A 13,322-nucleotide genomic window follows, 5' to 3' on the forward strand; every position below is an offset into this window, starting at 1 on the left:
TTCTTTCCTCCTCCCCACGAGTAGCAGGGATCAGTAGAGGGAAGGAGCCGGGCTGGGGGGAGTGCAGGGACATCGGGAGTGGTGGGTGAGTGGTCAGGGCTTTTTTTTTTACTTACTTTTTTGCTAGAGTGATAGAGGGGTGGGGGTTTTTTTTTTGGAGTTACGATATCCTTTTTTAGGATGTGAATTAGATTACAGATGCCTTACTGAGTACCTTCTCTGATGGTGCTTCTTGCGTTTCTGACATGCTTTCTCATCCCTCTCATTCCCAATTGATTTCTGAAAGAATAATTTTCCAAACTAAAAAAACCCAGCCTGTCTTTTATTGCAGAGAGATGACTTCATGGGGAAAAGATGGGTGAGAGTTGAAGCTCTTGAGGTTTTACACAGTGTGTCTGTTTATCTCTTTCATACTCCTACTTGCCTTTGGGCCAGCTCTCTTGCAGTAGTAATAAGCCATTCTAATAGCGGATAAGGAGATTTACATTTCACGGGAAGAAACAAACAAAATAAAAGATGAGAAATAAGAGGGAGAATATGTTGCTTAGACAGTAGCTCAATGCTGCCTGCTTTTTTGGGGGGGGGGTCTTTCCCCCTTGCTTTTTTTGCTGGAATAGTGCTGTTGGCTTTGTCATCGTAACGTAGGGTTCCACACTCTGAAGCATTTTCTCTCAATAGAGGAATGCTTTAGAAGACCATCTTGTTGTTGTTTGGCACTATATCGTATGGATAGCATTCTATGCTCACTTGCATTTCTTCTGTAAATGGAATCATTTATTTCTCTTACTCTACCTAGCCAAAATAGATGTATGTAGATATGTGTGGGTGTTTGTTTTTAAGTTAAGGGACATTATTTTTCTCTTTACTAAAGAGCTTCTATCTTTTGTTTTGTAAAATGCCCAAACCCTCCCCAAAACTTTAGCGTTAATTTAAGGCTAGAGTCCTATACACTCAGAGTCCCATTGAACTTGGTGGTTCTTACTTCTGAGTAAACGTATATACTCTCAGTAGACATGTTGTGCTTCTCTGTACCATCTCTAGTCTCCTTTTGCATAAAGGTTGAAAGCCCTGCCGAGTTGATCGTACTCGTTAACTTCTAAGCTCAGACAAGTCAATTACTGAGCATGTGGCCAAATTTTTGAACCTGGCGATTTCTATTAGCCCCTCTATGACTAACTGTCTGTTTAAAAGCTAAATGAACCCTCTGTCCTTTTGTATGTAACTTATTTGGTGTGTTGGAATGTTCTATTGACTGCAATAGAGATTTGTTGTTGTTGCATCACTCCATTGTGTGTCTGGGCATTATGGGGTCTTTTTTTTTGGTAAATATACATAGGCCCCATTCAGAAGACACCTTAAACAGTGGCTTTAACTATGGTGGTTAAGCCAGAAAGCTGGGTCGTGTTCAGAAGACACCTTAAACCATGACTTTAACCGCAGTGACTAAGGCAAAAAGACTTATTCACTGTGGTTAAAGTCAGGGTTTAAGGTTTCTTCTGAACAAAGCTCGGCTTTCTGGCTTAACCACTGTGATTAAAGCCATGGTTTAAGGTGTCTTCTGAACAGGGCCATGGTAACATAGGAAGCTGCCTTATACTGAGGCAGACCTTTGGTCCATCTAGCCCAGTATTGTCAACACTGACTGGCAGCAGCTCTAGAGAGTTTCAAGGTTTCTGTACATTCCCTGCCTGGAGAAGCCAGCGATTGAAACTGAGACTTTCTGCGTGCAAATCACGTACTCTGTCATCCTGAGCTATGGGCCCCTTATTATGTAACCTTGTTATGCAGAATAAACAGGGCCCATAGTTTAGTAATCCTGGACTTGGTTCTGCAGGTAAACATGCATAGGTTCTCTTACACTCAGATTAATACACATGCTTCCTATTAGGATATTGGCAGGAAAGGGTTATGTTGAACACATAATCTGCTCATTAATCCTTCTAAAGAATATGATTTTTAAAGAAAGCACTCTCACTATCCTAAATTCCCTGTTGCTGTTAGTAGCTCACAGACACTTTGCCCAAAACAATATAAACCTTCTTTTGACATGCTCAGTGTGTTCCTTTTCATTGTATGCCAGCTTGAAAGAAGACTATTCGACAATGAACAGAGCAGCTGCATTTTTATTTTAAGTATCAATTTTTATAAAGTGCTTTTATGCTGCTAATGTACTACTGTACATCAGTGACATCAGAGGAAACACTTGAACTCTTTTGTTCTTATACCAAATTCTGCATTGTTGGTTTTGTTTTCTCTTTTCCTCCCCAACATTTTCATTCATAGCTTTGCATCTGATGGGAGACAATTTCTAGGAGACCCTCTTTCAGAAATCATAGCACCTCCCCCTTTTTATTCTGTTTAAAATCTAAGCTGGAAGAAATTAGTTTTTTTTAAAAAAAATCATACATACTTTTAAATATCTGCTTTGATCTCCAACAGGAAAGAGGAAGAGCAGCAAAATAATTGTTTCCTAGAGGTTTTCATTTCACAAGGTTGAGCAGATCCTACAATCAGAAACCTGCAGAACCTCTTGATTTTGGGTGTTCACCTTCACACATTAAGAAGAAGTGGGGAAGGATGCATAAGGGAGTGAGACCTGTTCAATTTCTCTCAGGATACAATCCCAGGGTCAAAATAAATATTTTAAGAGCCTCATAGATTGCAGTTTCTCATATATACATTTCTAAATGCTTCTGATTGGAAGGAAGCAATCTCTGTGCAATGACCCAGTATTCAAATTCCCTCTGAAAGAAAATAATTTTGTTGCATTGTTACTGGATCAGGAATGGTTGAATGATCCAACAATACCCAATGCAGAGTTGAGGGCAAAATTACGTGGGCCAAGTAGATGATGATGATGATTGCATTTATATCCCACCTTTTTTCCTCCAATGAACCCAAGGTGGTGTACATCCTCCTCCTCCTCTCCATTTTATCCTTACAACAACAACCCTGTGAGGTAGGTTGGGCTGAGAGTCTGTGACTGGCCCAAAGTCACCCAGTGGGTTTCCATGGCTGAGTGGGGACTAGAACCCGGATCTCCCAATTCCCAGTCCAACACCTTAGCCACTACACCACACTGGCTCTCAGATGCTAATAAGGTGCCAAGTTTGAGGAGTAACTACAGACAGGTAGGGGTAGATACTAGGAATGCTTCTTTCTGAATTCCAATACGAACTGATCTGATTCACACCTCCCAGGTTAATGTGTGGGTTGGAATATAGTCGTACTTTGGATTTCACACTTCTCTGAATTTTGTGATAACAGTTTCCAGCTCAAATACATCCCAATGTGTATATAAAAATGGATTGATCTGTCCATTCCTAGTGGGAACTTGAGCTCACAGAGGTTTCGCTCTCGTTTTTTCATGCTTTCTCTCTTTCTCTTTCATATACAGCATATACCTAGCAGGGTTGCACACAAGGCAAGATGAAAACTGTGTGTAAGAACACAAGTGCCCTGCTGGATCAGACCAAGGGTCCATCTAGTCCAGCACTCTGTTCACACAGTGGCCAACCAGCCATCGGCCAGGGATGAACAAGCAGAACATGGTGCAACAGCACCCCCCACCCACCCATGTTTCCCAACAACTGGTGCACATAGGCTTACTGCCTCGAATACTGGAGATAGTACACAACCATCAGGGCTAGTAGCCATTGATTGCTGCTACCTGACTGCAATGTTTTTTTGGCACTTGGGGAGCTTGCTGAGCACAGTGCTGGGAGGAGGGTTAGGGCAGGATTGGGCTGGGTGCACAATCGGTTGCTAGGCAGATCATAGAAAAAGTTACCAGCTAGCTGGAGGAGAGTGTTATTATTATTATTATTTATTTATATAGCACCCATCAATGTACATGGTGCTGTACAGAGTAAAACAGTAAATAGCAAGACCCTGCTGCATAGGCTTACATTCTAATAAAATCATAGTAAAGCAATAAGGAGGGGAAGAGAATGCAAACAGGCACAGGGTAGGGTAAAACTAACAGTATAGAGTCCAAACAACATCAGGTTTTAAAAGCTTTAGGAAAAAGAAAAGTTTTTAGCTGAGCTTTAAAAGCTGCAATTGAACTTGTGGATCTCAGATGTTCTGGAAGAGCGTTCCAGGCGTAAGGGGCAGCAGAAGAGTGGTGGCAGAGATTTTGATTTCTTTTGCCAAACGACTCTTTAGACAACCAAAATAACCCATGGTGACCGCCACATGGCACAATAGCCCACAATGGCTTAAATAACCCACTCTGCAGACCATGGGTCATCAGAGTGGCTTATTTTGGCCAAATTAGGTATCATAGGTTAAAAAAAAATCCCACCACACGACACAATAAGATGTGATGGGTTAAATAAGGTGTCATGGATTATTTAACCCAACGTGGGTTATCGTGACATGTGAACCCAGTCCCCCCCTCTCTCTTATAACATACAGTTCTGGGATTACTCTAAAACAGTATTAAATTGGAAAACAATTCTTTGTTCCCAGTCACACAATGGTGTATTTATTTATTTTTAAATCATAACCATTAGCAAATTGCTTATATTTTTTAAATTATGAACTAGGATTCTGATTTTAGTTTCAGTGTTGTTACCAGAATCTGGTAGAAGGTCTTCAAAAATTGTTTAGTGTTAATGAAATAGCAGTTATTGGGAAATCCCAAACTGTGTTATACTGTATGTATCATGCTTTTTTTTTTTTTTTTTGCCAATAAATGAGTGTAACACCGCTAGTTCAGGTCTGTGCTGGTATAGTGGACTTTGGACCTGGAATAACCTATCTTTTATTCTAATTCAGTAGTCTTGGGCCAATACCTTTTTAATCTCAGTTTCCCATTTTTTTTATAATGGGAAAACACACACACAATGACCTACCCATGAGACTTGCTCTGAGGCTAGATGAGAGGAAAGAAAGAAATGTTATTCCTGTCCCAAAGAAAATGTTAATAATGGTTTATAAGCCACTCCGTTCCCGAAGGGTTGGGGTAGGCAATGATATATTTAGAAACAAATATAAAATAGCATTAAAATTTAAGATCAATTTAAGCAGCTGAGACAAGACAGTTATGCCTTAAGGGAGAGGGTGGAAATCTTAATGAAATAGATGCCAGCTTCTTAGATGTTATTAAGGGAAAGCTTTTGTCTTATCCATATCACTCTTGGAGAAACAGAGGCTGAAATCTTTGGGCCTGTCTGACAGTGGCTTTATATCATTCAATTCTTTTCTGGTCTTACTGGTACAAGATGTTTTAAAAAACAGTGTTTATAGTGATCTTCTTTTGTTGCCTCATCTTTCTAGTAACTGGTTTGTAAAGCTTGTCCAACAAGAACTAAAATGTACAAGTTAATTATGAACAGTGCTTTAGAAAAATGTTCTGTTCATTGAAACTAGCTTGACTGGTGTGTTGTGTTTTTCTTCTTCTTCTCCTTTCAGGTTGGAATTGTGGGAAGGACAGGAGCTGGGAAAAGCTCTCTAATAGCTGCTCTTTTCCGGTTGGCTGAGCCCGAAGGAAGAATTTGGATTGATAAGTATTTGACATCAGAACTAGGACTTCATGATTTGAGGAAGAAAATTTCAATCATACCCCAGGTAGAGCCTACTTTGTGTATCAGTACATTTTAGAGGTCCAGCGCTCTCCAGAAACCTTAGGGTTGTAATATTTTCTTTATCTTTATTCTGCACTCTGTTGGTAGCCTCCCAGGAATCTTTTATAGCATTGTGGAATTTTTTCGTCTTCGTTTTTTGCCTATGTTAATCCTCTCTTCTCTGAACGTTGACTGAAATGAAGTGAAATTATTATGACTATTTTAAGAGTTTTGTTATCTGTGTTTCTGTCATGCCCAAACAGCTTTATTTCTATCATTAGTTATCACTGCAGAATGAATTAAGTTTGCAGGCTAAGGTGATGTATTCTGCAGGAAGGACATAGGTGTTGGAGTGGGAACTCTAGCATCATACAGAGGGGTGGGTGTGTTCACATTCACTCACACACACACACACACACACACACACACACACACACAATGCCTGCTGGTGAAATTGCTGTGATTCCCCCTTCCCATTTCCACCAGTTCCCATGTATTCTGTTATCCTGGTTTAACTAAGGACACACCCTTTGTGCAAAACCGATCACCCACTAATTTGAGTGATTTTAATCATGTCAATAAAGTCCTTTTGGGATGGTTTTGTTGCACCTGAACCACATGATTTGGTGCTCAAATCAACTGAACCACGTTATTCCCCAACCTGTAGTCCAAAACATCTGCAGGGCACCACGTTGGGGATGGCTGGATTGGGAACTCGTGCAGTTTTTGTTTTCTGCAGCACACTGCAAGTATGATGTATCAATAATGTCCTAAGTTGCCATGATGTCACAGAATGTTTATAAACTTTCTATCTGCTGATGTAGAAGATTCAGAACTGATTCCCATATTCATATTATATCACTGAGTTCCATTTCTTACTATTCTTTTGTATTAAGGAATGTCCCCACACACCAAATGCATGCAGCTTGGTAAATGATGTGCATGTTTTTAAATCTTTGCTTTTCTCAGAAAAATACATGAAACCAGTGGCCTTGTCCTTCCCAGTTACTACTTACGATTGCTATAGAATTTAAATGTATGTCACTTGAAACAGATGCTTTAATTTCCTACTTGGACATCAGTGCCTGAGTACAAAAAGTATCATAAGAAGCATCCCTTGGTGTTTCTTCAGATTGTACAAGCTCCCTCTGTTGAAAAGTATTTGTATTTAAAATGTTCTGATATAGAAACTCTTTGCGGAGATCAATCTGTATGGTGGCTATTTCACATGTGACAGTTACTACAAGTGTGTTGTGGCCATCAAGTGATGGGCACTTATGTGTGAATTTGCCTTCGGTCAGACATTTTTGAAATTAAGCAAATACTGTGATGAAGGCAAAATATTTATTTTAATTATGTGTTTATTTGTTACATTTATATCCCAAATTATCCCCCAAGGAGTCTAAGGTAGAAGACATGATTCCCCTCCATATTATCCTAACAACAACCCTGTGAGGTAGCTTAGGCTGAGTGGGGACTAGAACCTGGGTCTCCCAAGTCCCAGTACAATACTCTAACCACTACACCATACTAGCTGCTAAACAAGTTCCAGAACTGATTTATTGGGGCAAATAGGGGAGGGGGACTCCACACAAGTTCCATTTGCATCATGGCTCCCTAGTCCACCAGTCTTAGAACCTGAATACCCACACAGGGCTCATCTACACCAAGCAGGATATTCCACTATGAAAGCGGTATATAAAAGGCAGGAGCCACACTACTGCTTTTATAGCAGTATTGAAGTGCACTGCAGGATCTACACTACTGCTTTTATAGTGGTAATGAAGTGCACTGACAACTGTTGGGGCCCTTGACACATTTACACCAAGCAGGATGTAACACTATGAAAGTGGTATATGTCATAGATCCCAACACTTCAATACCACTATAAAGCAGTATTGTGGCTCCTGCCTTTTATATACCACTTTCATAGCGGAATATCTGCTTGGTGTAGATGAGCCCACAGTTAAGGTGGGAAGAGGGACTCCAGCTTGAGGTTTTGCCTCATTATAGAAAGTAAATGGTGGACAAGGGAGAAGATAGTTTGATTACATTTGGCAAGAAGAAGGCTAGGGCTCAAAATACGTACTTGGCTCTGACTTGCAGGGAACTGAAAGAAGGAGAAATGGGGATGATGGGGGTGGGTGAGGAAAGAGGGAGCTGAAATGGTGACTGGGTTTTTTGGAGAAATATCTCCTAAGCCATGTGCTAAGAGCAGGAAGAGTTGCAGGGGGTGGAGAGGGCTAGGAAGTCACAGGCTGTGGGTTGGAGTATTTGTGTCCATGGGCTCGCTTATAAAATTCACCTGGAAATCAATCATGTTAGGTTGATTTTTTGCATGTGACTATACTCATGAAGCATGGATGCAACATTTGCAAGGAAAGTAATTTAATTTCTGATGGATTAGAAGCTGCATTCGCCCTAGAAAAAATTGAAAAATGGATTGCACCTACTCCTTACGACTTCATCACTCTGTGGCTTATATTTTGCTGCTTTTGATACATGCTGTGACACAAACTGAGCCTTTGGAACCTGCATGTCAGATTACGTTTTATGCTGTGTGTATGTATACTGCATACTGATCCATACATAAGTTGTAGTGGGGATGGGGATAGGGGGCAGTAATTACCTTTTATGTGGGGGTCCTTATTCCCCCTTTTTTGCCATTGTATTTTTTTTTAACTACCATGGTAAAAAGTTTAGCAAGCGGAATGGCTCCCTAAAAGCCCTCTTTGGCTTATCCCCCTTCCCCCTCTGTACAAAGAATAGAAAGCACAGAAAGAGGTAGGTATGCTATTACTAGCAAATAAATACAATTGGATTGCAGCCTAATGCAGCCTCACTCTTTGTTTCTGAACACTGAAGGCTTCATTAATGCACAGTAGTGCTACTGAGTGAAGTTGGTGACCTTTTTGTATCTAAAGAGGACTTTACATGGACTTAAATTCTTCCGCCTTTGTGTTTGCACAATGTTCTTTTCTCTTGAAAATGGACGATGATCAGTTCATTCAATAGCTGCGGGGTCCTGAAAGCCCTTTTCCAGGCTATTTCAGGTGGGAGTTGCATTGTAAAATACCAATCTCTGTTCAGAAAAAAAAAGAATACACATTAAAGCGGTAGGATATTCTTTGAAGCTTATTCTGCTTTCCAACCTTAGAGATATTTATTGTACATACATTATTGATGCACATGCTTCCTGTTGTGGGAATACAGTTTGTTTGACAAAATGAAAAAAAAAATGTTTTGACTTTTATCTTGCGGGTTGTAAGTAAGTTTTCGTCAAATCCCTAGGACCGGTTCAAATGTCTAAAGGCTAGTGGGTACAATTACTTTGGTGAAAAGAAGCTTATGGGTTTTTTTACCCCATTCTCAGGAGAGGATAAAGACAAGTAACTGTTACATGTTTGGACTCGAATGATAACGATGATGCCATCCATGTGGTCATGAACTATCTTGCCATAAATTAATTAATACAACACTGTGTGTGTTAAAAGCAGCTGCACAGTATGATTCTCCTACTCTGTACTACTATATGAACTCTCCAGTCACCTTTCCAGTATTCGCCCACAGTATGGTGTTACATATGGGCCGACAGTGACGTTGACTGCTGTTGGCTCGAAACCAGTGCTTGAAGTTAGTTTGTAAAAACCATGGTTAAATGTTTATCTGTAACCGCTGTTTAGGCATAATGCTACACTGGTTAATGCTACAAAGAGAAGGAAAAAGGAGAATTTGTGTAAGAGGGAGTTGGAAGCAGAGCATGGATAGGCAAGATGCTTCCCACAGTCAAATACCGCAGGTAACCTGATGCAAAACTACTCTACATGCCCAAAATACAAAAACCTACAACTCCATGGTTAAGCAATGGGAAATGTTACATCACCACAGAGCCTCTGTGGTTTTAGGAGTTCTAAATAAATAAATCTTCCGTAGGAATGTGGAGTGAAGTATCATAAATATACCAATGATATTCCATTGTGCTTTCATCTGATCAGGATAATAATAATAATAATAATAATAATAATAATAATAATAATAATAATAATAATAATTCTTACCCACCTCCGTTTGGATCGAGGCGGGGAACAGCAATAAGTATAAAATACATAAAACTGAATTAAAAACATAGTATACATTATTAAAACATCCAAAAATTACACTGGATAGGCCTGCCGGAATAAATTGGTCTTTATAGCTTTTTTAAATGCTAAGACTGTTAAGTTGACAAGTCTCCTCTGGCAGGTAATTCCAGAGTCTGGGAGCAGCAGAAAAGAAGGTCCTCTGGGTAATACTTGTTAGCCTAATTTTGGCAGACTGGAGTAGATTCTTCCCAGAGGACCTGAGTGTGCAGGGCAGATTGTACGGGAGGAGGCGATCCTGCAGGTAGCCTGGACCCAAACCATGCAGGTAATAACTAACACTTTATACTTCATCCGGAAACTAATTGGCAGCCAGTGAAGAGATTTTAAAACTGGTGTAAAATCTCTTCACTGGCTGCCAATTAGTTTCTGGGCAAGGTGCTAAATAGGTGCCTAGCAGTGGAGGTGCTAAATAAGTGCCTAGATTTGGCAATGCGCTAGGTGAGAGATAATAAATGAAAGCTCAATCAAGGCAACAGTTCTGTCAGTGCATAGTTCAACTGACCATGGGTGTGTGTGTGGGTGTGTTCAAGCTGTTGTTGATTCACAGCATAGGGGTCCTGTTAGATATGATTTTTCTTCTGGATGCTCTGTGGGGCAAAGTGCCTTCTATCAGCTTTGCCTGTTATGTCAGCTGCAGCCCCTCCTAGAAAGAAATAGCCTTGCCATAGTTTATTTGTGCGCTGGTAGCATCTAGGTTAGATTACTGCAATATATGGTACATGGGACCACTTTTGAATACTACTCAGAAACTTCACTTGGTTTAGAATGTGGCAGTTAGTTGAGAACTTGGACTTTTTGGATACATTTTACCCCTGCTGAAATACCTGCTTTGGCTCCAAGTTTGTTTTCAAGTACAAATGGAACGTGCTAAACAGCTTAGGACTTGGCTATATGAAGGACAGCCTGCTCATTTCAGCATGCACCTTTCCTGGAGCTATTAACCAGGTTTGGACAATCCGCCATGGCTCGTTGTGGGTTATTTAACCTACAACGAGCTGTGTGCCATCTCTCCCTCAACTCCCTGCTCCGAGCCTTTACGTATGCACAAACCTCCCCAGAAGGAGGCTGAATGAGATGGAGAGAGCCGGGGAGATTTGAACAGATTTGCTGATGCACACAAAACCCAGCAGTAATTGCTCCTAAAAGGAGCCATGATGGGGAGTGGGCAATAACTCCCATCTCTCAACATCATCAGGGCCCAGGGAAGTGTTGAAAAGGTGGGGGGGAAGGACACTGACAAATGTCAATTCAATGCTAGCCAGAGGATAACATTGCCACATGGGAGTTATTCTCCCTCCCTCCCCTTTTGTACTCCTCCCGTCCTTTCCTTTTTCAGTGCTTTTGAATTGCAGAAATGGCTTTGTATTTTCTCCTAGTATTATTCCTCAACCACCCCATTTTTTTTAAAGTGTGCGCAGATTGGCCTATGTGCAGCCTATCCGTTTCAATTTCCTAGTATGTCACCTACCGCACTTCAGCATTTCCCTTGACAGTGGACAGGCGGATACATAGTGGACAGGCAAATCTGCACTCTGTCTGCTATATTACAAATTACAACCCTATTTGCATAATTCAGAAGCATCGGGGTGAGGGTGGGGGTGGGGGTGGGGTGGGGTGGGGTGGGGTGGGGCGGGGCAGAAGCTGGCAAACAAAGTAAGTACTCAAAAAACAGATAGAACAGGGAGGGGCAAGCATGACTGGCGAGAAAGGAGGATAAGTGGAGGCGGTATTGGCAAGATTGCTAGGAGTGGCATGGGCTTTCTTGCCACTCTTACCAGGTGGTTCTATAGCTGCTTGGGATAAGCTGTGGTGCCAGGTTCAAACACCACGAGAAGCCACCCTCAGAACAAGGCACCTTCAACAGCTCTATGACAAGCCGTGGGTTCTCAGGATGGCTTGTGCGTGGTTGACAAGCCCTACTGAATCGTCTGTGTGGGCTCGCATGTCATGGTAAGCCACGCGGACACTAACAAGGTTCACAATCCATCGTGGCTTAATGTGTCATGCGAACCCAGGCAAACTGTCTCTCAGAGAAGGAAGTCCTTCGTATCTTCTGTGGTTTTGAATCATGATTTGATGGCAAAGTGCTAAGCGATGCTTGCAAGTTCAGACATCACAGCAACCATGGTTAGCAAAGACAGAAAGTGGAAGTGCATACAAGCAGAGGGAGATATGCGGATAAGTCATGGTGGTGCTCCTGATCCCCAAACCATGCTTTGGCATTTAACAATTGAATTGAATCTTCAGCTTTGTACTTAACAGGTCGCTTCTGAGATAACCATCTGTCCATAGAAAAAACGCTTCTTAAACTACTAATTGGTTCTTTGGATATGATTGTATGAAGCTCGTATTAGTCTCCATCAGCCTTTTGATGCAGTATTATCTATTTCCCTGACTATAATTTACAATTATTTACAGGTTTGGCTTATTAACTTCCTCTCATGAAACAGGCAATTTTAATATAACAATCTGTATCAGAAATAGTAATTAAAATTATCCTTATCTACTGTTGCAGTACATGTGTGCTGTTATAATTTTATAACAGTTGCAAAGATTTTATGAATTCAAATTTCCCATTTTGCTAACCTATAAAAATAGATTGAGATGGGAAATCATATCAACAATAATTTCAACTTGCCTGCAATAGCATAATATAATAAGTATTGTTTTTAAAAGGGGGACTTCTGGGGAGAGAAAAATATTTCACTCTTTTTAAAGCTTTACTGGACTCTTTTGATCAACAGGTTTTGTAATTAAAATCACACTGGAGAAATTATTTTTAAATGAAAAATCTATTTTATAGGTTGTATTTAAGGAAAATACAAACCTATATTATACTGTACATTCACTCAGTCTGTGTTGATTTTTAAGTACCTTTATAACTTGGCAGAACCGGCTTGGAGATATTTTATCCATGTGCTTTGGATGTGCTTTGTAACTTGGCTTAGTATACCAGCCCATTAAAATGAAAATAGCTACATGGGTTGTAATCTTGTTGGCAGTTAATCACTGTACTATACCCTTTCTCTAGTTTAATAAACGTCCAATTTGAATTATTATAAAGATAGAGATGATCAAAGACACATGCGACAGTTGGATACATCTAGGCTATATTGGACTGTTATAATAAAGCTGCAATGGGTACCCTTGAGTGAGCCATTCAAAAGAAGCTGGAGTCTTCTTTTCAACACTTGTGGGCCTACTTACTCTACTGGCTGCCAATTAGTTTCCGGGCAAAGTACAAAGTGTTGGTCATTACCTTTAAAGACCTACATGGTTTGGGTCCAGGTTACCTATGGGATCACCTTCTCCCATGCAGTCCACCCCGCACACTCAGGTCCTCTGGGGAGAACTTACTCCAGTCAGCCAAAACTAGGCTGATATCCATTACCCAGAGGACCTTTTCCTCTGTCGCCCCCAGATTGTGAAATGGCCTGCTGGACGAGATTCGTAAAATTAACTATCTTTGTGATTTTAAGACAGATTTGAAGACTAGCCTTTTCCAGCAGGCCTACTTAGATGAATGGGAAATCAAGAATTTTTAAGATGTGTTGATTCTTGTACTAATGTTGTTCCCCGCCTCGATCCAAAGGGAGAGGCGTGTAAGAAA

At 40.7% G+C, this 13,322-nt stretch overlaps 1 protein-coding gene across 1 annotated transcript in view; it reads left to right on the forward strand.

Annotated features, from left to right (window-relative positions):
- The window catches only part of ABCC4 (ATP binding cassette subfamily C member 4 (PEL blood group)), a 178,783-nt gene that overhangs the window by 121,592 nt on the left and 43,869 nt on the right, over positions 1-13,322 (forward strand). Inside the window, exon 26 of the mRNA XM_063126057.1 lies at positions 5,419-5,574. Within this exon, the coding sequence (XP_062982127.1) occupies positions 5,419-5,574 (156 nt within the window). The remainder of the gene's footprint in view (positions 1-5,418; positions 5,575-13,322) is intronic.

This window comes from Elgaria multicarinata, chromosome 5 (assembly GCF_023053635.1).
Source record: "Elgaria multicarinata webbii isolate HBS135686 ecotype San Diego chromosome 5, rElgMul1.1.pri, whole genome shotgun sequence".
Lineage (NCBI taxonomy): Eukaryota > Metazoa > Chordata > Lepidosauria > Squamata > Anguidae > Elgaria > Elgaria multicarinata.